Below are 27,941 nucleotides of genomic sequence, written 5' to 3'. Positions count from 1 at the left end.
TTTAAAAAGACTGTTCAGTTGATTTACTAAGCCCATACCATCTTGGCTAAAGCTTTGCTATCTATAAATCAAAATAATTATTTGCCACGCAACAGGAATAGAATTGAATCAGAACCTCAAACTTAGTGGGACTTTAAGCTAAGTTTCTTCCCAGAAACAGGAGTGAAAATTAGGTCAATCATACCTGAATGGTCCCAAGTACCACCTTGCAGTCAGTAACAAGGGAAACTGATGATGCCCAGTCAACAAGCCTTGCACCCACCTCATGTACAGAGGAGTCAGGTCAGGCAAGCAAATGAAGGAAAAGTCATTAAAACAGGAAGTGATAAAGCATTCCCACAAATATTCAATCCTTACTTGTCCATATCTTTCAGGGTTTTGAAACAGACTTGAACCTTTTGCCCCTCAAATCTTTCCTCTAACACTTCTCTAATTTAATTCGGTGAGTCTCAATTACACAAATGTACTACAGGCATCCTACTGGCTATATCTTTCCAAATCAATATCCTCTGGAAGTGTCCAAAACTGTACACAATATTGCATTTTTTGCAAATTCATTCATGGCATGAGGCTGTTGCTGGCTATGCCAGCATTTATTTCCCATCCCTAATTGCCCAAAGGGCAGTTAATATTCAATCACGTTGCCAAGAGTCTGAAATCCTGTTGGCAAAACCGGGTAAGGATGGGAGTTTCCTTCCCTAAAAGACCTTAAATGAACTGGATGCTTTTTTCGGACAATCAATTCACAGTCATTATTATTAAACTTTCAATTCTAGATTTTATTCTATTGAATTCAAGTTTTACCATTTGCTATGGTAGGATTCAAATCCAGATGCCAGTATATTTCCTTGGCTTCTGGATTAACAGTCCAGTGATAAAACCACTAGGCTGTCACCTCCCCTAAATGCCTGCATAATATGTATCTTATCAATAAGATCTGTCTTATAGACAGATCTTAATGGTATTTCTATAACTGAACAGTTAACAGCTTCATTTTCACTGTAAAGTTTTAATGAACAGTCATTCAACACTTCCAAATTTTGTACCCCATTACTTATAGTACCCTCCTCCATGTTGTTTTGGAATAGTGTAAATAACAGGAAACACCGAACAATTTCCTGAAGAATTCCAAAACTAAAAATTGTCTCAGTAGAGCTATATTCATTTGTCACCACAACCTCAATCCAAATAGGTATAAATAAACTCAGAAATTGTTGGAAACATTCAGCAGGCCAAGGAGCTACTGTGGAAAAAGAAACAGCTCACATTACCTGAAACATTACATGTTTCTCTTCATAGATGCTGCCCAAATTATTGAGCAATTCTGACATCTGCTGGTTTTATTGCAATTTCCAGCATCTGTAGTGTTTTGCTTTTGAAAGTACAACATTTATTAACTTTCAAAATTAGAATTTACCAAGCATTTTCTGAAATACAAGCAAATCTCATCCAAGCACCATTAGCTGTCTTATCCCACTTTGTGCTGTCTTAAAGAGCAGACATTGGTTCTGAAGCATTTCTCCATTATTTATATAATGATGTATCCAGTGCCTTAATTTTTTTCCTTCATGGTGCACCATTACCATTTAATGCTTTACTGATTTCATCCCACTTTAATTGTGAATTAATTGTAGAGACAATCCGATTTAAGATAGATACCACATCCCATTTCTTGATTCCCATATTTGTATTCAACTTTGTCCGTTAAAATATTCATTTGATGTTTAACAAGTCTTAATAAAAAACTGCTGCCAATAAATCAACTTTTTCATAATCATTATATTCCTTTTTAAACATGTTTACCTCCTCTTCAGATTTATTGACATAGCTCTTTTATAAGTAGAAGTCACCTGCTGTATTCTGCAAGCATTCTGTCAATTTTAAAAGGATAGTTCAATGACTTTGGTTGGTTGCCTTTCTGTCCTGATGAAAGACAATCAATTGGAAGTTCCTTAGAAATATTTTTCTTGTACTGGCTTCAAAGCAATAAAGAGCCCACATAAAATATTGTACATTTTCAACATGCTGCCAAATCTTTCCTCATTTTCTAAACAGGTTAATTGCTTGCAGAGGTACAGTCTACTGAAACAAGCACCCTCTTGTACCTCATTCAAGTGGTCATTATTCATGCTTTGATTTAAATGCAGGCTACTTCAAATGATAAAGGTCACAGCCAATTTCTGACCATATCCTCATGCAAAATCCATTTTTGCACTACCAGATTTACCAGACAGCATCAGAATAAGGAACACTTAACCTAGGCCATTCAGAGGGCAACTTTAGTACCTGCTACTGCTCCAAGATTAAGAAAGTGAGCAGACCAAAGATTAAATTCTAGGTTTAAACTCCCTCAGCTACCACAGAAATTAAGTAATAGACCACCTCACCCTCCCGCTGACCATATTCCCCACCACTCCCATCCAAAGAAATCCAACAATTACACATGCATCCACCCACCCCAACCAGACAGGCTGCAAGTCATGTTTGACAGGATCTGCCAAAGAAAGTGGAGAATGTCTGACCTTTGTGTTAGTGTTGTTCCTTTTGTGCATCAACGCACCATATTTAGTCTGCTTCTAAATCAGCTCTGGATAATGTAAACCTGTAGAATATACGCAAGAACTGATCCCCACATACTGTAAACTGAAGCAAATCTGTTAACATTGTGACCAATTGATAAATCAAACCAGCTCAATTTCTATAGTAAGTACCTGTAATTGCCACTAAGTGACCAACCAGCATTTCTTTCAACTGACTAACTTGTTTTATTACTATTCTCAATATTTGTTGCACAGTAACATGTCATTTAACTGTCTAATTTAAAAGCATAATTCAAAAAATAAAATCCATAAAATGTAATTCCAGTAACTGATTTGGTACCTTTACCTCATTCTGTATCTTCCACATGCAAGTATTTAATAGGATCTAATAGTATCAAAGTATATTAAAACTTAATTATCTTAAAAATCAAAGTCCAGATCTGAAATTTATATTTTTATATATACACACACAAAGACTCAAATGCATTAAACTTTGTTTTATGATTATAGTGAATGCAACCTCTATATTAAATAAACTACATTACCTACCTCCACAGAGGCAGCGCAAAACGAAAGCAGCAATTTTTCACAGGAAAGGGTAGCCATAGACATATGGTCCAATGTACTGCAGTTCATTAATCAGAGATCAGAATCAGCAAATTATGGAGTAGTATCAGCTAAACAACTACATATAGTGGTTCATTCAGTAACTGAATACCAATTTACCAATCCTGTGAATTACCAACTTAAAGCAAATCAATTATAAGATTTGCGAAATAGTGAATTGTAGTTGGAAAAACAACTGATAAGGATATAAAATAACAGAGCTTAGGGATATCGAATTGTAAGTGAATGGTCATTATAGCAGTCATGACAATGGATAGGGGCTGTAAGTTGGCTTTAAAACTCAATTAAAATTTTAAAAATATCAAAATTTTGGGCATGATGCAGCATTTCAGTTCAGAACAAAAGGTGCACAGTACTCCCCTCCCTCCCTGGAACTCAGAGTTCCATGTTAATTCTTCTTGCAAGAATTAATTTCCATAATGGAAATTCTGTTTAGTTGATTTGCTTCAGAAGTTTGTGATTGGTTTGTATTTTTTGGTTTTAAAATGTTAATGAGTAGCGTGGCGTCAAAGCGCTTCCTGGTATGGCTTCAGAGTCTCCACAAATATTTCCCCTGAAAGTAAAAGAGATACCGTTGTACTATGAACAATTGTTAAAACAATCTCGCAGGGAATAATAAAAATGCTCAACCAATCAGTATCACTCTGATCTATTTACTTCTGACTGCCAAAGACACTCCAAACCAGTTAAAACCAGATGATTAAACAGGCTCCACCTGCACACCTGATTCACTGGTCAAATACATGGCCAAATTGCTAACTTGAGGCATAGCTCAAAATTATAATGAAGTGGATAAACTATGGTTTCTTCTTCACAAAAGGAAGATTTCTATCAGCTAAACACTGCATTTAATCATAAACTTCTTGGCAGCTTGACTTTCATCTGTATGTCAATCAATCTAGAAATAGAAGGAATATCAAACCCTCTGGACTGCACGCAGTTTAAAATTTAAAAACACAATACAGGGTTTTCTCTCCGCTCCTAAAATTGTACATTTTAAATCAACATTATATGCAAATAGATTCTATACCAAGACAGAATACGTATTTCTTTATTTTCGATGCTTCTCTATTGGGCCAGTTAAATGTTTCACAAGAGATTCAAAAATTTATCTGCAACTTAAACATGCAGTGTTTCACGTGCAAAGAACCTTTCCGCTTAGAGGAAGGTTTAATTGGTTATGGAATACCAAAGGCGGCAGTTTTGACAAATATGGTCTCATGCATTTTCCCCTCACAATTCAAGTTCTTCAGTTGCATCCACAATAAAATTGTATCTGTAATTTTATGCAGACGACAGTATAAAGAACTCACTATTTATGCAGATATTACATAATTAAGTAACATGAAACCAGGACGTGAATATCTAGAGCCTTATCAAACCAACTTAAGAATTGCAATCCACTATAATTATACAATTTAGATGTTTACATATACACTGTATATATAAAAATTATGCTTGAACAAAGTTGGTTTTCTACAAGACACCTGTAAGTTAATTATAAGCCCCAAAATGTACACATCTTCAAAGTATAGTTTTATTTTTTTAAAAATCCTTATAACCTTAATGGTAACACTAAATTTGTTATTAGCTATTGACTGGAGTAAAATTAAAAAAGAGGTTTTAAAACATTAAATAACTCAAAATTAAGGCTGATGGAAGGGTGGGCTGATGTGCACTGCCTTTCAAAACACATTTCTGTATAGTTAGACTGACAAAGACCTCTGATTACTTATTTTCCTTTTATCTTCTAGGACTCACTGAATGAATTTTTTTACCATATAATTGGATGTTGTAATTGCAAGTCCCCCTAAACTAAGTCCTTTGCATAACCCACATAAATTCTTGAAGATCTGAATTTATGTGCCAGATCAATTTATGCAAACAAAAAAAAACTTAAATATCCAATTCCTGTCAAGACTACATAACAGGCAAAAGTGGATAAAATTCACCCCTCATTTATTGTTAGATCACTCCATAAAAGTTTTGATGTCATTAATGAGTAATGCAACAATTAAAATATTAATATAATTAAAAGCATGTCATTCTTGTTGCTTCCAAAGATTTTATGAAGTAGTGAGTGATGAAATTAGTTACAAGATCAACCCCTGTGGAACCAGCTGAATTTTCAGTATTATCTGGCAGCGATACTAAGAATGACAGTCTAACGGAGTTTACTCATTTGTCAACAGGAGACAATGAAGGCTGAACAATAAAATTTAATAATGCAAAGAATATACTGAAAGTATGAAGTACCCCATTTTCTTTCTGGCCTGGCATCTTCCACAAGCTACCACTCATATACATCCAAACAGGATGTAAATTACTAAACACGTTTTTACTTTGATGCACTTTCAAAATATTTTAAAGCAAGCTTATAAAGATTATAAATTCAAATAGAATCAATGAAGAGTTTGACAAAAAACAAAAAAGCAGTTTAAATCTAAACAGCCCCCCAATTTAGAGAAAAACCTCCAACATCCCATCCTGCACAATCCAAATTTTCACTTGAAAGATCTGGTTGCCTAAGTTCGACCAGCAATATTGGGGCAACATAAAATATCTCCCCTCTCCCAACCCCAAAACAAGTATCTCTGAACACAGGAACAATTGTATCCAAGGTATTTAGTCAATTCAGATTCAAACTACATTCATAACTACTCAGCTACAAGTCACTTCCATTTGGATCCAGATGGATCACTAATTCATGTGATAAACAACTTATATTTATTTATTTTCTCTCCCAACCCACATCTCAACACAGATGTTCCAACATAATCTTGAGCTGGCAGCATGCAGCTGCTGACAGGAGGAGGCCATTGGTGCAGGTACATTTAGAAGTCATTTTCATTTCCTAAATCATATTTTGTTGTTAAGAAAAAGCCAAAATTTATGGGAAAACTTGTCCCCAGGCTCAAAGGTTCTGTTTCATAAAAATAGAGATGCCCTACCTTACCTGAGACCAATGTGTTCAATCTCCTCCTGGTTTAAAAAAAACTGTATATTACCATGGCTCCATTCATGCTTCAGGTTGAAGTGCATTCAGCAAGCAAAGCCAAACAGGGCTATGAAATGCTCACGCAAAACATCTTATTGGATCCTTAACTGGACTCACCACAATAGGGTTCTGAAAATTTGACTAAAAATAAATGTTCCATGTTTCCTCAAGCTATTGAGTCAGATTTACCCAATAAGGAGTTTAGGGACAAGATGACTGAAGCAATTAAACACAGTCAACATTATCAATGTAGCAATGAACAATTTGCATGCAAATTACACACCTGGACCATGCCAATATGTAAAGTGAACCTGCATTGGATGGAAAAAATAGTACACTATCACTGATATGCAGACTCTGCAAAAGAATACTGTGCAAGTCTTTACTACCAAACTGGGTGCCATGATCTATGGGACAGTGTCTTTCAATCTGAACTTATGATTTGAGAATAATATAATTGAATTCACCCATGTGAACACAGGATTTTTTTTTAAAAAACATCCAGATAGATTTCTTGGACAAAATAGACTGAGAGTAGCACAGTAACAACAACAGGGTCCAGGTTACAATCACCAATTTCTATTCAGTTATTTGATTTTAGTGGTGAGGCCACTGTCAGGCTTTATTTGGGATAGTGATCATGACTCATGTATGGCACAGTAGACTGCCATTCAAACCTTTACCTCACTATAGTTCCTCGCATAAGTTAGCAGAGTTCGAGTTGTTGGTTGGCCTTTAACAGAGGGGCTGCTTGCATGGGGGTCCTCAAAAGATGTGCAGCAGCTTAAAGGGGCACACAGAACAAAAGTCAGTTTTGAATGCAATACAGAATTTTTTTGAAAGTAACGATGAACTGAATAAATAAGAGTATAAATGGCGTAGACTCGGAATTGGAAGGGCAGTTGAGGTTAGACAAAGAATAGACATTGTTTGAGAGACAGAATTCTATGGAGAGACAGGGAAGAATCCAAGTAAGTTACAATCCTCTACAAGTGCAGGAAGATTACCTTTAACAGATCAGCAAGATTAACCACACCAAAAAGTCAGTATATTAAAGCAAATACTTATCACTTGAAATAACATACCCTGCAGTGTACGGTCTTCATTATTTATGCCTAGGTTGTATAAACAACTTTCTCTTTTATTCATTACATACAATCACCACACTATTACCCTCTCATGGAATGGAAATGTTTGCTATAGTTATCTTTCAGCAAAACCACAAACCAGCAGTATACAAAAACTTGGACTTTGCATCTCGGTTACAAAAGTTAGTTAAATCTCTTCTCTTTTTGAAGACTTGGAAAAAACCAGGATGGGAAGTAAAGCATGCATTTGTGATGCAACTCGTGATATTTAGAATAACTCACTAACAGGTTCCCACATGGATTGCAGCCAGAAAAAATATTTGTGATGAAGCATTTTCATCTATTTACATTTTAATAAATTAACAGTATTGAGTTATGAAGGGATATATTATGGTACTGGCCAATCTGCAGTGTCCCTCTTCTGCCAAGAAAACACACACAACTGTTATTAATGAGTGTTCTGTACACCCTCAATAAAAAGGAGGGCAAGTAGTGCCAGTTAGCAGTAGTTAAAATAGACTTTAGCAAAACTTGACATATTAGATTCCTTTGCTACCTTGATTAGATACAGTTATGGCAATAATTTTGGATTATTAGACATCACCTTCCTCCTCGGTTGAATGCAACCATAGAATCCAGTTATAAGGTGGAGGTAAACACAAGAGGATCCCGGCTATCGATGTTCCTTCAGTTGGAACTTTTTGGGGGGGGGGTGGGGGGGGAGAGAAGAGTTAATTAAGAAATCATCCAGGAGAAAGAACGGTCAAATCTTTAATCCTCTCACTCTCAGCTTCAATCTCTCTACTCCGAAGTTCATACAGGCCCAACCGACTGCCCTAATGTGTTACTGGTCATTTCCTCAGAAGTCAAAGCTCATTCCCATTGTTGCATTTCTTACAAGTTATATTAGCATTCAAGCCTCAAATTCTTTAAGGCTCCCAAGTTGAAATGACGACCCCACAAAATACAAAATCAAAAACTCAAAACAAAGCACAGACCCTGGTTTCTCCTTTGCACCATTTTCAGCACTCAATACAATTCACTCACAGTGACCCACACAGACAATGTACTTGATTCTTCAAACTGCCAAGGTTTAGAGTCTAATGGTCTAGCACTGGCATTTACATTAGACACTGAATATACAATCTGCATAGAATTAACTCTAATCCCACTCTCTACGTAAACCAGAGTTGTTCCAAACAGTTGTTTTCTTCCAAAAAACTCATTTTTTAAATGAAAAAGCATACATTCAACTCAACCACAACAGTACTGACAGCTTCAAGACCATACCTGTTTGGTTTTAGGAGAAATACTAAGTCTTCAAAATGCAAAAAGAAATGGAATGTTGTAGGTTCCTGCTCCATAGTTATGAAACTAAATAATATTTGGTGCCTAAAAATATCCCGTCCATATCAAGTTCTGACTCCTCTTCATCTTGCACTTCATATATACCAAATTCAACTATTTCACAGCAGTTCCATTCATATACCCATCTTGATCGTACCATGCTCAATTGGCATTGAGTTCCCAGACACCCTAAGTCTGAACAGTAATTTCAAAGAATGGTTCTAATATATTTGCTGGTTCCAAGCTTTCGTTTAACCTAGGTTTTTTTTTTAAATTCTCCCTCCTCCAAATACAAGAAATACATTTCAAATCATTTTTTCCCAACTCTTTAGCACAAAGTGTCATAGTATTGGATATTTGCCAAATTGAGTCATAACAGTTAGACTACAACTAAATCACAAAAGAGATTAACTTAGTGACTATTTGCATCATAGAAATTACAACAAAGGGTTCATTCAATTAACATTTCTGTTCCCAGAAAACAAATTCTAGTTAGAGAAGGAAAAACGGTCCCATTAAAATCAACAGCAATTCAAACTGCAGAACTACTGAGCATGTACTAATCATTAAGGTTAGAATTACATTTGATTTCACATTGTGGTCAAACGAGACTCCGTATATGAAAAACAGAACATCCACAGCACAACTGCCAAAACCTACAAGATTGGATATTTAGCCACATTCAGGACAGTTTTACAAAGCTGCTGTTTCTTCTAATAAATGGGTTTGCTTCCATAAACTACGGTTGTGCAAATATAGTCTATTGGGCTTAGCCTTAACTGGTGTCTGAACAGTATTGTTTTTCCAGCTGTAGAAGTGAGTAGGAATTTACAGCAGATAAATTGAGTTGGCAAAAAAAGTCATGATGCTAAATAATTCAAAACAAAATAGTTTCTTTAAGTGGCATATACCCTGGCAATTAAACTAAAGTTTAAGTCTGTTTAAACTATAAAATCTGAAACTTGTAGCATGAACAGCAAAATTTAAAGAAAGCAATAAGAAATAAGAGTCCTTCAACACAAAGAGATCAGTTTGTTTGAATTGTGTGGTTCATGTTGAAATCAACTACAAATGCAGAAAATGGGCTGTACTTAGTTTGCCTTTTAATATAAGGGAGCTTAGAATTTTTAGCAGGAGTTACAAAGTTCCAAGAAATTGCAAGGTGGGCCAAGAACCTACAATGGCTATTGGATTCAGTGGGAGGTGGCAGGGACTGTGTGGGTGGGTGTTGGGAGAGTGGAATAATTGAGATTTAGCACAGAACAGACATGAATTGCCAGGTTTTAAAGTAACTTAGTTATAAATGAAGCACAGCAGACTAAAGGACATTGGAGTAGTTAAAAATTAAAGTCTACTGTAAAGGTTTTACCAACCATAGGAGTCAAAGATGTGGAATGTTATATACAAGGAAGTAAGTGTCATCAATAAGTGTACAGGATGGGGAGTTTAAAGCTCTACACAGGATTAAACATTACCCCAAGGTTACAAATGTCCACAAGATACATGGAATCAGTAGCAAGGGAACAAAGGTTTTGGGTATATATCCAAGACACTGACCTTCAACACTTGCCCCAACTTTGAGGTAAAGCTATGGTGCTTACAGGGTTTATGAAAACAATTTGACAGCATTCAGGGGATCAACAGAATTGATAATGGGGAAGTTGACAGTTATCATTAAACAGAAGAAAGGAAGTCTGTCCTTGTAGCTGATGGGGTGACAAAACTGTGCATTCAACCAGGAGAGGAGAATAGTCATCCTTGGGGTGGGATCGTCCATGATTAAGAATTTTGAAATGCATGACAAGTCACTTTGAAGATGCACTTGGTGCATAGATGGGCTTAAATGGAAACAAAGGCAGCACTGGAAGATGGAGCTACCAACCAGGTGCAATTGTAGAGATTGCTTCGAGATGACAAAGAATAAAACACCATGATTGAAGTCACAGAAAACATTATCCAAGATCTTACCAAGTGCTAGAGGCAGCAGTAACAAGACTGAAGCAGGGTGCATTACAAGCAGTGTACATAGCTGAAAAGTCATGTGTGAAGAAAGAAAGAAGGTTAGACAGGGCCATAATAAGACAGGAGATTTGAGAATCAGCAGGACAACCTTTTGTCTGCCACATAATTAGATGGCTAGATTTTCACAGTTCAATTTTCATTTATAACTGCACACAACTTTTTTCAGGAAGTGTGTGCCAAATGCTGGTGATGGAATACACATGTGCTTTACAAATCCAATTGTGTGAAGCTCTGGAATTTCTTTTGCTATGCAATAACATTAAATCAAAAATACAAGTTACAGAGCAACTAGTTAATGATCCTTATCCTGTACTGCTATCATCCTCCCAAAGAAACAAGCATCTGAGATTGATACAGCAAGTTACACACATTATTCTCTTACAGCCATGAGTTGGTTGCATCTTCAGTCCAACTGCAGCAATAGCTGTTAAATTATATACAAGACAATAACTTCTAAGTTATGAAGTAAATGGCTGACTTTAATTAGCAAGAATTAATTTACAAGATATGTGGGATCACATACTGATTTTGGGAATTAATGTTGCAACAGCCACATCTGAAACTAATTCAGATCCATACACTTCTGACTTCATCCAGCTAATCAGGTTAAGCTGCATATGCCATCATTCAGAAAATGAGAAGATCCCTTGCCAAACAGGGGATTCCAAATACTTGTCTCACACTACCTAAAATCATTTAAAGCTGAAAGATTAATTTAAAACAAAAAATGTAAAAACTCATTAACCAGTGACTGACTCTAAAACCTGACCTTTAGACTATTTTAACTTTCTCAAACTTGACCAAAAAAAAAGGATTGCTACCAAAGGACAAGGGAAAAAGGGAACAATATCACATTGACTATTTATTTTACAGAGAAAAATAGATAAACATGAATATGCCAACAGACCATACAACAAGAAGTCCAAAATTCAGTATAAATTTAATTTTTGGGCTCTCCTGCAACATTTGTAAGCAAATAGCTTCATTTTCTACAGGATCTTTTGCTGATTTTTTCACACTGTAACTTTTGATTCCACAACATTTATCAAAATATCTCCACCAAATGTTTTTCCTTTGCAAGTCATGTTCCTCTTTGTTCATTTGGTCCTCAGTAGTTGTTTGGCCATTTACATAGCAGTCATTTTGCATCTGATCTTCAGCAACACACGAAGGGCTCATAGATTTGGACTCACCACTTCCAGGCATCAATAGAACTAATTCTATTTGAGCAGTCAGTGGAGACGAATCATCATCTTTCTGCTTACAATCAGAACTGTCTGCACATCTAACACTGTCACTACATTTTGCCAGACTTCTTTCTGTTAATTTATCAGATTCTTCTTTCTGACCACTTTCAATGATTTCTGTGTCTTTTAATGCCCAGAATGTGGTGCTGCAAATCAGGTCTTTGGAAGGAGGAGGGGTCAGCAGACTCACTATTACAGCTGTAATAATAGTGGCCCAAAATAAAACTGCTGCTACATACATGTAGTGAATGTTTCTGATAAAATTTGGTCTGGTGTCAAACTGATCACATTCTGGCATATGATATATGAATGCCAAAATCAAGCGTGTAATTCCCAAAACAGATCCAACCAATCCTCCACAAAAAGCCCCTTGCTCATTGCAGCGCTTCCAGAAAATACCAAGAAGAAACAGGGCTGCCACTGGTGGGGTGAGATAATCTGCTACCTCTTGAATATAGAGGTACATTTGTCCTCCCTGCATCTCTACAATTATAGGAACCCAGGCAATGCTTACAGCTACCATGAAGACAACAAACAGACGACCTACTACCATCAGTTCACGAGAACTGGCAGCCTTTCGAAGATGTTTGTAAACATCAAGAGTAAATATGGTGCTGGCACTATTGAATATAGAATCCAAATCACTCATTAATGCTGCTATCATGACTGCCATCATTAGGCCACGAAGACCTACTGGCAAGATTCCCAACGCTAGTCGTGGATAGGCAATGTTTGAGCAACCTGCTCTGCTGCCACATACTTGCATACAATGCTCCGGATTAATGCAAGCAATCTCATCAGTAAAGAGAACTCTGGAAATCATGCCAGGTACGACTATGATAAACATGGGCAAGAGTTTCAAAAAACCAGCCATTAAGGTAGCTCCTTTGGCATGAGCAATGTTCTTTGCTGCCAAGACACGCTGCACAATGACTTGATCAGCACACCAATACCAAACAGAAGCTGGTGTTTGACCCAACAGGAAACCAGGCCAAGGAATATCTTCATCAGTTGGTTCACGTAATATCTTTAAAGAATCTTCTTTAGGGTGAATGCGGCAAGCATTGACAGAGGTTAGATTGAAAGTAGCAATGACTGCTGTAACATTTGGTGAGGCCAACATATATCGCCGTTTGAGTTCCTCAAAACCTCCCACCTTAACCATTCCTACGATCATCAGTGTTAAAGCTCCACCAATCATAAGAATGGCCTGCAGGACATCTGTGTAGATGACAGCCACAAGTCCTCCTGTAACAGTTAACACTGCAGTCAATGCAATCAGAACGACGATAGAAAGATACAGGTCCCAGCCAAGTGACGCCCGGATAAACAGTGCGCCGGCATACAGATCGATGGAAAGTTTTGTGAAAACGTATAACAGCAAGGACAACAATGCAAAATAGATTTTTATTCTGTTACCACCATAACGTTTTGAAAGGTATTCTGGCATGGTATATACACCAGACCTGATATAGACAGGAATGAAAATCCAACCTAATACTTGTAAAATCAACATTGCATTCAACTCCCAAGCTCCCACTGCAAACCCACTGGCTGCCCCGGATCCTGCTAACCCAATAAAATGCTCACTGCCAATATTGCTTACAAACAATGAAGCACCTATTGCTATCCAGGTCATGGAGCGTCCTGCAAGAAAGTACCCACTCACAGTACTTCTGTTGGTCTTCCACATCACAAAAAAGCCAATGCACAATACAAGAACAAAATAAAATCCTACAACAGCCAAGTCAGCTGTTTCCATTAACCCAAACATTTTATTACAGTACAGGTTTAATTCAATTTACAGAAGAATTTTCAGGCAAAGGCCAACCCTGTTACTTGACAGCAGTAAAGCAAAAGAGGGGGAGAAAAAGAACATACAATACAAAATGGTAATACTTTGTCCTTTAGTTTGCTGCCCTGATCGAAATTATGGGATTCCAGTCGTACAGGTACTGGGATGTCAACTACTATTTATCTTGTTAACTTCACTTCTGACTATTTCTCATGCTCTTTTAGCAGCACTCCACAAGACTGCCAGTGCTTAATTTGTTGGTGTTGAATTTCTTAGCTGTTGCTGACAGGTCTAGTGAGGAATAGAGTTACACTCCTGTAAGACAGCAAAGACAAAGAGGGCATTAGAATTTTACTTATTAGATTTAAACACAAAGAAAAACCAAACATCTGGCAAATAGAAACATAACCACTATTAAAACATCTTAGTACACAATGATATACCAAAAACGTCTACTGAAAAAACTGAAATGTTAAGAGTAATCATTTTGTTTTTTTTTAAAAATCACCTGGCTTTCTTTCATAACCACCACAACTGAAGGTGCATGTTAAATACACACTTTATGGCATAAATTAAAAATGGCCAGGGCACAGAAAGAAAAACTAAAGATATATTTACTTCTTGAAAAAAAATAGAAACCAAGCAAAGCAACTGCAAACTCAGTTATCCACTCATGTTACAAATTATCTACTTTAAGTACCAGATATCTAACATTTTATTCACAATTTCTCATAATTCTACTTAAAATGCCAAATGCAAGTCAGATTTAATGAACAATTCTGCCATAAAATGCACATCATTTGCAGTAGGCCTAAACCAGGTTCATGTAAAACACAATTAGAGAAATATTTTGAAGAGATATAATTCAGTTTTATTCTGTTGTGGCTTGTGAAATCATAAACCACGGGCATAAAACCAAATCATATCTATAGATATACTTGCACAAAAAAATGTCATAGATATACAGGTGGACTTTATGATAGCACAGAACAAAAACTGTTGATTGAGCAGGTATAGAATTAGAGTGTTAATTTGCCTCACTCAAACTCATGGATTTATAGCCATAATAGCTCTACAGCAGAGCTCCACAACATTTCACTGTAAGAAAACAAATCACAAGTTTAGAGAATATGAAACATCAGAAATATGGCATTAAGTCAATGCAAACTGAAGTCACAAATTTATTATTAAAAACAATTACTGTACATTAAATTTGATGAAGAGCTTAGAGATTCACACTTCAGAGCATTTTACTGAAAACCTTTAGAGTACAAACAAAAAAAAAGAGCAGTTGAGATGACCATTATTCAAAACAGAACTGAAACAGGATATAGGGACAGGTCAAAAACAAACATTAATAAATCTGAGAAATAAGAAAATAAGAGTCCATACTTCCAACAGCACAAGTAGTAAAAATGAATTTAAATTGTAATATCAACAGTCATTTATCCAAACAGTGGACTATATAAAGGCACTCAAGATCAATTATTTCCTGCAATTATCTAAAAAGGAAAAGTTACAAAATAGCATGAATTGGTCCTAAATTAATCCCCCTAGTGTTTACTTGGCACTCATCTAATTACCTTTACAAACCTTCCTGATGTAGAACTCAATTACCTTTTCAGTTACATTTTCCCCAGGGTTTGTCATCCACAATGGAAGATTTCTTCTCCCCAGTCATTATGCACACACACACACACAGCATAATTTTGAAATTAGTTTTCATTAATTCAAAATTTCTCTTCTGCTCTTAGCAGCTGAACTTGTTTTGAACCCTCACCATCTTTAGTACATTGGAATTGAAATTCCAGAAATTTAATATTTTCAGAAATACATCAAAATTTTTACAGAGTCTAAGATGCAGGTACATCAATTTGAAGTTGATAACAAAAAAGTTTCCTACTCTAAAAGAAACTGTATTATCAAGTAGCCTATTCTGACAGGCAGCAGAATTATGGGTTGAAGATGCTGTTTTGGCAGACAAGGCTACTTGAAAGTATAAAGAATTTAAACTTTGCGATGAAACTATCAAATCACAAATGCTAATTCCCAGTTCTGTATTCTCCAATCTTCCGAAGGAATTGAGAACAAGAGCAAAACCTTGACTGACTGACTATGGGACAAAAATAGAAATTAGGAGTCAAACACTGTAGAGTTTATTAAAATGAAAGGGAAAAAAAAAGGTAGAGAGGTGATATACACTAGGACTAACAATCGAACTAGAAAGAAGAAGCAAAGCTATCAGCAAGATAAAGACACAACCTATATCGATGACTAGGAAGTAAAGATGAAAGATCAAGGATCAATCACAGTAATAAGTCTCTCCTACAGATCACCCAACAATGGAGAAACAAAGTTGAGATAGAAACATTTAAGCAAATTAGAGACCTGACTTTTTTTTTAAAAATGACAGATTTGATCAGCAATAAATGTTGTTCTAACCAGAGACACCCACACATTCCGGGAGTGAATACACAAAAATTCACACGTTCCTATTAAATGGACAGAAGTAATAGATAGGGAGAATAAGACAATTAAAAGTTCCTATAATGTGGAGTGGAAACTTTTCTATCTGATATGTGGAAAGTCCAAGGCAAGATTTGCAATTGGATCTAGTAATGGGCAATGTATTAGAGCTGATAAGCAAAGTTAAAAACAAGGGAATCTCTCATTAACAGTGATAATAAGATAATAATAGGGAAAAAAAAGTATACTAAAATCCAGGTTAATAGTTTGAAGAAATGCAGTTGAAAATAGAACTTGCAAATATAAAATGGCAATAATTTTGGCTAACAAAAATGTAGAACAATGGTAAACACTTAAAATGGAGTTCACAGTATAAGAATATATTCCACTATAAGAAACTAAACACTAGGAATATGTGCAGCAATAGCAGAGGTTGGTCATTAATTAGAGTATCTCAGCAGACAAATGGATCGCAGTTTTTATTTATTCATTCACTCAAGATCTGCCTATTGTTGTCAAGACTAGCATTTATTGTCCACTTTGAATAGTCTTCAAGCAGTGGTGAATTAGCTTTGGGTTTCTGCAGTCACGTAGCACAGACATACCTAAAAGTCTGTTAGAGAGATTTCCAGTATGTAGAACCAGCGATAGCGAAGGAATAACAATATAGTTACAGATCAAATAGTCAATGGCTGAGAGAGCTGGGGGAAGGGGGTACACTTGCAGGCAGTGGAGTTCGCAACCATCTCTGCCTAACTTCATCTTTCCAAGAAAAAAGTTGGCCAACCTTTTATGTGGGGACACATTTAAATTTTTCTTCTTCCTCATTACAACAGTGAGCAAGTTTCATGAAGAATATAGTTGCAACTGGAAATGATCTTCAACAAAAAACCAAGCAGTCAATTGATAACTTAAATGAACAATTGACTGAAATTACTGTTAAACATTGAGTGTCAAGCTTAAGTGAGACCTTTTGATCAAGAAGTACAGAGAATTAGCACCATTCATCACTTGGGAAAGGAACGTCAACTGGAGCAAAGTTTAATTAAAGCGGACCTTATGTCACCTCTGGTGGGGTACACCCAAGGTGACTTTGACAATTTACAAGTAGAAATCAGAAAGGAGTTGACTTGCAGTCTAAGTTTTCCTCCTCTCCCAGTCTTAAATATTTCCCTCTTTCTTACCCATCTCTTTTTCACTCTCTTTCTCCCCCTTGAACTTCATGAAAATGAACTAAGGGGCTTTATACTCAAAATTTCCACAAGGACACATTTCACACTGAAACAAAAAAAAAATGAGCAAATTGTGTTTGGAGAGACTTACAGGTAATTTGGGAGAAAGTGACTTTGTTAATGAAAAAAAAATCAAAAAAAGTTAGCAAGAGCAATTCAGCAGCCTGACTAACAGGCAAAGAAAAGCAGATAGTAGATCCTATTTAAATATATGAAATGGGAATGGACAAAATGAACATATACTCTAAAGAGTATGAGGCTGGGAACTAATACTAAAGGAACAAGGACATGAAGAAAATTTGATAGATGCTTTGCAATTTTCACAGTGCAAGACAATAACAGCATTCCAAAAATACTAAATAATTAAGGGCGGGTGGGGAAGAACAAACAACCACAAAAGTAAAAGGGAAAATAATGGGGTTAAAATCTGGTAAGAGCCTTGATCCTGACAGCTTGCATTCTAAAATTGTAAATTGTAATATAAGACAATGTATCCAAGACCTCTTAATTTGGGAAAATTCCTATAGGATTAAAAGACTGTTATTCCTTTATTCAAAAATGAAGACAAAATAAAGAAATTTTTGGGTCAGTTAGCTTATCGTTTATCATTAGGAAAATAATAAGCCTATTATTAAGAATGTAATAGCAGAGCATTCAGAACTAAATATCACAATCAAGCAGATTCAGCATGGCTTCATGAAAGGAAATCAAGCCTGAGAAATCTATTACAGTTCTTTGAGGTAACAAATTGGATAAATGGGAACCAGTGGATGTAATATATTTGAATTTCCATAATGTGTTTGATAATGTTTCCACACTAAGTAATCTAACCTAATAAAATGCCAGATAGGCTTACAGACAATAAGGTGTTATGAACGTACATGGAATAGTGCAAGTTAGATGGGCTTCAGATTGTTGCGCCGATCTGTCATAACATCGAGGGCCAAAGAGCCTGTACTGCACTGTAATATTCTATGTTCAATGTATGTTAGAGGTAAGATATTAGCATTCATACAGGATGGGATAATGGAAGGCAGAATTAGGGTAAGGGGTCATTTTCAGGATGCAGTCTAAAATTAGGGCAGTGTAACTGGTAGCTATGCTGGACCACTATGATTTACTATACATTAATGATTTGGATGACAGAAGTGAACGTACTATCGCCAAGTTTGTGGATGAAATAAATATAGGTGTGAAGGCAAATAATGACAATGGCACAAAAAGTCTGCAGAGGGACGCAGACAAGTTAAATGAGCGAGCAAAAAACTTGGCACACATAAAATAATGTGGGAAAATGAGGCAGAACTTAAAAAGAGAACAGCTAAACATTAGAAATGGGGAAAGACTGCAGAAAAAGGAAATTTAGGGTCATTACCCACTAATCACAAAAGAAAAAAAAAGCATCAAAATTTAGCAGGTCATGGGAAAGGCAAATGGACTGTTGGTCTTTATTCAGAAGGAAATCAAGTATGAAGGTCTTGTTAAAACTATGAGGCAGTTGTCACACCACACCTGAACGGTGAATAGTTTCGATCCCCCTTATTTAAAAGAGGAGATATACTTTAGTATGGTTTGGATATATTGAATAACTTAGGCTTGAACTCAGTTTAGATGGAAAGGAGACCTGATTGAAGCAAACCATAATTTTTGTGTATAAGCTCAGAGTAAGGGAATGTCTATTTAAAACGGAGGATTGTTTTTCCCTCAGAGTATTCAGTGGGCTCTAGAGACTGGATTATTAACTATATTCAAGACAGAAAATAAAACATTTCTAACAATAAGGGAATCAAGGACTCCATGCAGGCAAGTGAAGCTGAAGATTATCTCATGACCTCATTGAACAGTGGCAACGACATGAGTCAAATGGACTATTTCTGTTCCTTTATCTTAAGCTCTTTGAAACACTAAATTAAAATAACATGAAAAAGGCAAAGCAATCACCATTCATTTTTCTCCTGGCCTAACCATCCTTTTGTGTAACATTACATAACCATTAATTATTAGAACCCTGCGAGCGAGGTGCAAATTTGTCTACTAGTAAAGCAGACATCAGGCTACACGATATGATCTGGCAGGTCATATGTAGGCAATCAAGCAGGCTGGTATTAGGCTTTTTTTTTTAAAAAGGAGTTATTGCATGTCCCCAATTGACAGTATGCCAACACATTCCTGATTTGTGCCATATACACAAGGTGGGCAGATTTTGTTAACTCAGGAGATGGGTTACCGAATGTAGAATTCCCAACCTCTGATATACTCTAGTAACAACAGTAGTTATATGGCTGGTCCAGTTAATTTCTGGTCCACAATAACCCCCAGGATGTTGAATGGGGATTCAGTACTGGTAATCCCACTGATGTCAAAGGGAGATGGCTAGATTTACTTTTGGGCAAGTCAACCACTTACATTGAAGATGTAGAGTCTTGTGTCAGCAAGGACAAGACTTCCTCCTGTGAAGGAAGATATAATTATGCATCATTAATCCAGATCTATTAATGTGGGATCGGAGCTCAAAACCCCAGAGCATCAGCCTGGATTGCCGAATCATGAGCCAACTGACAATACCACTCGACCTTCTGTAATGAAGGTATCACTGTGTACTGTACCTTCAAGGGAGTGGAAATTTCTGGCTGGCACAAAGTGCTCTGAAAATCAAATGTTACATTTTAAGTTCTGTGAAACCAATAATGCAGTTGAGTTGCCATGATATAAAAACAAATTCAAATTTGGCCAGTTTAAATTATGCCCCAGATACAAAAATCCAATAAAATTTGAATTTAGTATTTTGACAACATCAAACCAATGAAATGATCCGATGTTCTGGGGTATAAAACTGGTCATTTTGAACAGTTGGGGAAGAACTGCCAAGTATAGTCTGCTAGCCAAATAGTTCTCGGAAAGACCTGTCCATATGAAAGGCCTATGAAGCAGAATACTGAAGAAAAGACGACTGAGGAAAATACAAAGAAGATTCCACAACTGGCTGGTTTTGAAATTCAATTTTTTTGCAAATGTTAATCAGGGTTTTTAAATTGGACCAGTATTGTAGAGTGGGGAGGTAAAAGATAGATTTAAGAGAAAGGAGTTGTAAATTGTTGTTGGTTTTAATATTCTCTGTTGGACTTAAAGAATATAATTATTAATCTTTACTTTAAATAGTGACCTCTGGGATAATTAATTGCCTCTCGAAATTCAACAGATTATGGTACGAGGTTAGCTTCTGTGTCAGGTTTAAATTAGCAGAGGGGTTTACCCTCTTGTTGTAATACTTCATATCTCAGCACTAAACCACATTAACAAGCCCATTTTTTAAAAAAAACTAAGCTCTAAGCTTAACGTCTAGAGCAACAGAACTGAGCAATCATATTGTAAAAGAAGAAAAAGGGCATAGAGGTATTGGGAGAGTGCAGAGAAGGCAATCTATAGACATTTTAATAAATGGAATGGGATGCAGAGAGTTAGACACCTTTCTCTTCAAAACAAAGGCACAAGTTGTCTTAACAGAAGAAGCCTTGATAATTACAAAAGTCTTCTACAGAATGGGGTGGGGGGGGGGGGGGGGAAGACAGAGGAGAGGAGCAAGACAGCAAACAAGAATCTTTCCATTTGAGGGGAACAATATATAGGGATTTCATGAGAAATTTCTTTAAAACTACCCAAGATTTGAGATGGAACTAAGTACTATAATTAGTGGTTGAATCAAATACTATAGATGCATTTAAAAGGGAAGTTAAGCAAGCATATATTAGGGAGAAGAGAAAGCAAAATTATGAAAAACATTTGAGAAGAGATAGCCAGAGGTTCGAATTGAGCAAAAATGATACATGGCACAAATATGCTTAATATAACGTACCATGCATAATACCATCTTCTGCTTGATTACTTGTGTACATCAGGGAATAGTATTAGGACTTCTCCCAAGTAGCCTTTATTTTTGCCTCAAAGTTAGCATTAGTATCAGGTGGATTTAATTGATAGGGTTAGCATCAACAGACTTGACGTTCTTGTGGCAGTGCCCTACCTCAGAGCCAAAAGAGAAGAGTTCAAGTCCCACCTGAAGGGGACTCTTATGTTGCAATGGTAGCATCCCTGAATCAGGAAGCCCAGGTTGAGGTCCCACCTGCTCCAGAGGTATGTAATAATATGATTAGAGAAACAGATAAATTTTTTAAAAAGTTACCAGACCTGACTATTTACCCCCCTCCTGATTGAACCATATAAGAACGTAGAATGAATTAAATCCACCCAAATCTCTAAACTAATTTTGATGTCATAATAGGGTTACAATCTACATAGTGTTAAAATGTTAGATAGCATGTCAATGACATTCCATATTTCAACTCAAACTAAAAAAAAACTTACTTTGAAAACTTACACATTCATACAAATTTTTTTTAAAAACATCAGAGTTGACTGGATTGGATAAGTTTGTTTTCTTCTGTGAAATACCATCTTTGCATTTAAAAGTATTTACACAGATTATAAACAACAAAATAAAATATAGCATGGTGACAAGAATAAGCCAGTTAAACCACAATCAATTTATACGTTAACTGAATCTATACCAATTTACTCTACAAATCCTAAGACCATGTACCAAAAGTTCCACAAATTTGAATTGAAGGCTAAATTCTCAAGGATTTTTAGCTCTATTTACTTTAACCTGATGGTTCTTCATTTTACACTGCAACATTATAACCAGTCTGGTTCTTCCATAGGACTCAGCCTTGGTTTGCAAGCTGACCAAACTTTATGCAGCTTGTAACATCCAAGGTTTTGTTAGTATAAGAACATTTGCCACAAAAATCAGATTGTAAATGCTTGTCAACATTTCCAAAAAAATTATGCAAAATTCCCAAGACCTCACAGTGTAATCCATAACTGAAAATATTAGATGCCATCTCTGCAAGTACTTGTATTCCATTGGCTTTGAGAAAATGTAACATTCATCTCCAAGTATGCAAACAGTAAGTATACTTGCAAGCAGAAGCAATGGTGTTTTGGGCTCTGTTGTACATGATTTTGTGCTTCCATAGATCAACATTTCAAAAGATTACTAGAGGCAACGTGGGTGTTACTTACCAATCTCAAATAGCTCAGCAAAGCACAGGCCAAATCTGTTTCCTACTAAAAGGACAGATTCTAGCATTGTCAAGAATCACAACTTCTAAAATTACTACCTTACTTTATACAAATATATATGAACATAGTAGTTAAATTAAGAACAATTAATACTTAAATATTTTGAAAGACAACACCATTTGAAAATACAGTAATTATAAACATCAAAGAAGCTTGTTGAAGCAAATTCAGTTGCTAGCGAAAGTTCATAATTCACTTACCAATAGAACTGCAATTACCATGAAAATTATATCATTTGCTTCTAGAGAATCAAAGTAATAACCTCCCTTTGTTTAACCTATAAATTTCTGTAGTATACATTTTACAGATCAATTAAAAATCGGTACCTCTGTTAAAAAACACTCACCATCTTAGTTACCAGCAGTTTTGAAAAGTGAGCACTGCAGTTCAGCTACGGAAAATGGGTCAATCTCAGGATCACAACTTTTTTTTGCAAAGAATGCAGTCAGTTTCATTCAGTCAGGCACACAACCTAAAGTACAGCATGTAGCACATACTTTTGATTAGAGAGTTTTAATTAATCACTCTTTGAATCAATGTCGACAGTGTAGCAATTTGAAGATGAGCTGACTGTTTACTGTAACTGAACTTTGAACATTGATTTATTTGAATTTAAAATGCACCAAACAGTTCTGAAATTGTTGCATGAGTGTAACGAACAATTTCCCCAAAAGGTTTTTATTATAACAGTTTATCAGGGAATATAACTTACCTTCTTTTTAGTTATACAATTAACTTAAACTAAACTATTGTAAACTAAAAGTAACTGGACTTTAAGAACACAGCATTTGCTCTGTAAGACCTTGAAATTGATGTCAAAATGTAGTTCATGTATCACATATTACAATTTAAAATTTGACTTTGCAATAATCTGTCAAATATTTTCATTTTACCAACAAAAAGGAACTGACCACAGTTTGCACTTTACCCTTCCATGTGCAAAAGTATTACTTTCAAACATAATATAGTATGTTGCCTTGCCTTCACACACTTATTCAGAGCATTTGAAGCTAATGAAACTTGCAGACTGATTGCAAGGCACACCTAAAACAAAAACAGCATAGTAGGAACTCATGCATTAGCCTAGAGAGCATCAATTTGAGGTAAGGGATAGAGCTTTAAGAGGCAAGGTCTTCCCACCTACTATTTGCAATCAGGACTTTGTACAGGTTCATCAAACAACCACTTGGTTTGCTGTCAGCCATAAACCCATCACCTTAAGTTTGATGGAAGCACATGCATTGGACCATGAGGAAACAACTGGCTCAAGTCACTAAATAAATGGACATCTGGAGATAAGTAATATCTTTAGAGGAAAAAATAGTACAGCAGCTGAGAGAGAGTTGGCGCAGAGTGATGAAGATTCAGTGCCAAGAAAATAAACAGGTGAGAAAGCTGAGAAACAAAAGGCCAAATAATAATTGGCCAGATTCAAAAACTAACAAAAGTCAATATTCTAACAAAAGTCAATATTTCAATTTGCAGTGAATAAGCTTCTTGTTCAAACTCTATTACACAACTGGATAAACAGACAGTTTATTGTGTTTTTTAAACTAGTATTTCTAAGTGTTTAACTTATGTACTGGGAAAAAATGACGTGCTGGTCCATCTGGTCAAACCAAAGCACAAGTGGAGCAAAGCTACTTTACATTACATCTTTCACCATTTCAGGATGTCCCCAAAGCACTTTGTTTTCAAATGGTTGTGTAATATAGAAAGCATGACAGTCAGTCAATTTACAAAGCACTAACATTAAAATATTAAGATGTTATCTATTTTTACTAAGCTAGTTGAGGGAAGAATATTGGTTAGGATATCATCCGCTTCTAGTAAACACAAACAAACAGTTAAAGATTGGTGTTTTGCCTGCTACATTGAGAGGTTCTAGTTGATATCGGTGTTTCAGAAATAGGACAGGCCATAATTTTTGATTTGGACTTTGTCCCAATAATTTTTAATCATGCTCAAAACAAAACTTTTCACTGTATATTTCAAAACTTGAATCTTAGGAACAAAATATACAAGATCACCTGCTGGCATATGAAGAACCCTTTAACAGTTCATTTATGCACTGGAGTGATACATGATCACATCTTTAACTGGCCTGCAGAAGCTCTCACACAGACTGTTGAAACTAGAGCTATAAATTTTCATTTAAGATCAAACACAAAAATCAAGTCAATTACCGTGCTTCAATTAGCATCCCGCCACACTTAAATTAAAAGCTCCAAAATCTTAAGTCATCTTTCACTGTTTGGACCATACATCCAAAATGAGAAATGTGAAAAATTAATCCCACAGGGTCCTTTCTTCATACCGTGACTTGGACCTGCCGTCTCCCATGTGAAATGAAGCATTCGTCTCACTTATTCCAAGTTCGAACTGCTCCTGGTAACAGAAATCCGGAAGATACAACAGGAGGATACAGCTCACATACCATCTTAATTGGCTGGAGCACCCAATATTTGCTTTAACCATGAGATTATATGTAAAGAAAATTGCAATTGGCTGGTTTTTGAATAAACATTGTTTATTTTTCTAGTCTGTTTTTCATCAAAAATAAAGTAATGTTTTATCTTGCAATAGAAAATAGCACAAGTCCAAGGTGGCTAACCACAATCCAGACCTTGAGGGGAAACTGGGCACACAGCAACATTTGACAGGGAGGAAGTTTTCTGGAGCAGGCATTCCAGAAGGTTGTCACCTCACAGGTTGCTAGTAGTAAAATATTCACAGGAGACTGGGTGACCATCAGCAGTTAGGGTAGGAAACCACAGGTGAGGGCAGAAAGGGGACCATCTGTTGAGCTGAAATTGAGGCAATTGGTGTTTAGATACCAGCAATGTGGATATAGAGGTTACAAAATTAATTTATCCTTTGAATTATGCAACTGCTAGGATTTCTTAGCATGTATTAGATGCGCCATGCTCTTTCATTTAACATTTCCTATGTTTCTAAAGAGGCTGCTAACCACTGAACAGTTTCACCACAGCGAGCAACAAGCGGTTACCCATGGGAGAAAACAGTGCAGACAAAGAACAAGCAAACAGTGGTTTGAGGGTTGCAAGGGGGTTGAAGATTGGAACGTACAGTCAGAGGTTTAAGATAAAATCGTTTTGTGATCATGATCTAGAGCTGTATGCTACTCCTCAGACAAGCTTATGGAGAGGGATCAAATAATTCTAGAATAGCAGTATGAGCAGCCAGCATCCTGTTTCACACAAGGATCAACAAGATAGATAACAGTAGGCCTAAGATTCTACCAAGGAATTTCAAAAAGTTAAATTCCAAATTAAGAAACAGAACCAAGGGTAATAATCTACAATTCAACTCTTAGTGCTACAGACTGGACCAGGCAAGAATGAATAGGATTTGTTGCTACACTGTTGAAAGAATCGTACAGAATGGACAGTTTTGATTCCCAGTAGAATAGATACTGAGATGCAGAATGGCCTGTACCTTAAATTAGAGAGCAAACTACATCCTTCCAGAAAGGAGGAGTACAGGAAGACAAACTTTTGGGGCTGGGAATGGAAATCCACACAATTAGTGAGTCAAAAGACAACTGGAGTTGCTGTTAATTGAAATGTCCAAGAGAAGGTTGATGGACAATTAAAATAGGGTAATGCATATGAAAAAAAAACGCGGGTTAAATGAAATCGCTTTAACAGCAGGGGGCTCAAAAGCTTTTTATACTCCTTCACAAGTTTTTTAAAAAAAAGAAAATGTGAAAGATGTATTAGATTTCTTACAAATTATGTCATTACTAAATGATTCTTGCAATGTGGAGCAATGACACAGGGACTTTGTGTCTGCTGCAGATGTAAAAGAAAATATTGGGAAACAATTCCACAAATGGAAATACGATTTTCCAGCCAATAAATGCGTATTTCTTTCGAGCAGTTTTTGAAAAGCTGAGACACCCCCAAATTCCTCCCCAGAAACATCACCACAATTTTTGGGGAGGTGGTAAATCAAAGAAATAACACAGCCTCAAAACTCAAGTATGCCCTAAATTTCAGGCTGCTAATTTCTATAAAATGGAGGTCGGAAAGACCTCGGTTTTACAGCAAGGTGAACCAGACATCTGGATCCTCCAAGGTCTACTTTCTTTAATAGCTTTCAGAGAATGAGCAGATAGAAGGGACAGTGATGTCGTTGCGTGTTATGTTTACCATCGAGTATTAATCAAATTAAAACGCGATCCTTGTGAGCAGCTGTGACTCCCGAGATGGAGTTCACGAAGAACCCGGTTGGGAAGGCGGTTTCGACGCGCACTTTAAAATTTACCTCTTTACCGATTTCTCTCCCCCCAGCCTCCCGGTGTTTGTTTTCTTACCGCCCATCCCCTGATTGCCGAGCGCCGCTCCGCCCTTCCTAATCAAAGCACACTCCGCCTTACCTCAGCCGTTTCTCGAAGCTTCTTCCCCTCCAGCCCAGTACCTCCATCCCACCAGGCGGAACATTTCTGATCGAATTTCCTCTCCCCCCCCCCCCCCCCCTCCCGATCCATTTTAAAATTCCACCCCCCGCATCCTTGTCGATTGCTCCAGTGTCCTTCTCGATTCTTCCTCCCAGTTCCCACCCCATCCTTCTCGACTGTTCCTCCGCCCTTCTCGATGTTTCCTCCGTTGTTCTCGATTCTTCTTCTTCGTAGCCTTCCCCTCCGCCTTCTCGATTCTTCCTTGATGCTTTCTCGCGCAAGCTTTCCATCCATCCATCCTTCTCGAATTTCCCTCCCCAGCATCCTCGAAAAATTCCCTCCCCTCCAACTTTTTCCAGTCTACCTCCAGCAAAAAAAACATCTCTCCATCTGCCTTCCCCCCTCGGTCCAGACTGGTGCTAGACGCTCTACGTTTCTCGCCCATGGTGATTTTTTTTTTGTGTTAAAAATCGCTTCGTTGCGTTTCTTTTGAAATAAAGAGTGCAGCACTAGAACCCCCAGCTCGAGTTGGGTTACTCACCCGGTGAATACAGAAACCTGTCGCACTCCGCTACCGCACGTGCAGCTCCAACCGTTAGATTTAAATAAACAAACTAAACGAGCTGCCCGACAGACGAAAGAGGTAAAAACAAACGGTGTTAGGCCATACGCCAATCAGCGGACACGGTGGGCGGGTCCCTCCACATCCATTGGTCAGTCGCCCAGCCAATATCTCGCCACTCAGCGAGTTCTATTTACTATTCGTCAAGTAGCTGTCAATCACCACATCCTCCGGTATCTGGACCAACTTGGTAGGTTCCTGCTGACAGTATTTTCTTGGTCGGAAGGGCTGTTCATCTCATCATTCGGCGCATTTCGTACACGCGGCCTCGTACGTTTTGATGGTGAGCAGAGGGAAACCGAGACCGCCTTCAATGGCTAGGTTTCAAATAGGGGCCATTTACGACAAAGAAGGTTCATTCTGCCCTTTGAGTCTGTACCAGCTCCGCGAAT

The 27,941-nt window shown here is 36.9% G+C and overlaps 1 protein-coding gene across 4 annotated transcripts; it reads right to left on the bottom strand.

Annotated features, from left to right (window-relative positions):
- Nucleotides 1-11,489: 11,489 nt before the first annotated feature.
- LOC132821156 (sodium/myo-inositol cotransporter-like) lies at nucleotides 11,490-27,592 on the bottom strand. 4 transcript variants are annotated; one of them, XM_060833758.1, is made up of 4 exons: nucleotides 27,469-27,592; nucleotides 24,691-25,311; nucleotides 22,851-22,976; nucleotides 11,490-13,979 (listed from the first exon to the last, which is right to left on the bottom strand). In XM_060833758.1, exon 4 carries the CDS (start codon nucleotides 13,641-13,643, stop codon nucleotides 11,490-11,492), a length of 2,154 nt encoding a protein of 717 aa, XP_060689741.1. In that variant the 5' UTR covers nucleotides 13,644-13,979; nucleotides 22,851-22,976; nucleotides 24,691-25,311; nucleotides 27,469-27,592. The 4 variants fall into 4 exon arrangements, with proteins under 4 accessions (XP_060689741.1, XP_060689743.1, XP_060689742.1 ...); XM_060833760.1 differs by lacking the exon at nucleotides 27,469-27,592 and adding an exon at nucleotides 26,907-26,973; XM_060833759.1 differs by lacking the exon at nucleotides 24,691-25,311.
- Between the last annotated feature and the right edge of the window lie 349 nt (nucleotides 27,593-27,941).

This window comes from Hemiscyllium ocellatum, chromosome 12 (genome assembly GCF_020745735.1).
Source record: "Hemiscyllium ocellatum isolate sHemOce1 chromosome 12, sHemOce1.pat.X.cur, whole genome shotgun sequence".
In the NCBI taxonomy this organism is placed as follows: domain Eukaryota; kingdom Metazoa; phylum Chordata; class Chondrichthyes; order Orectolobiformes; family Hemiscylliidae; genus Hemiscyllium; species Hemiscyllium ocellatum.
The sequence above is the reverse complement of the archived record's forward strand: the minus strand, read 5'-3'. Positions and strand labels throughout refer to the sequence as shown.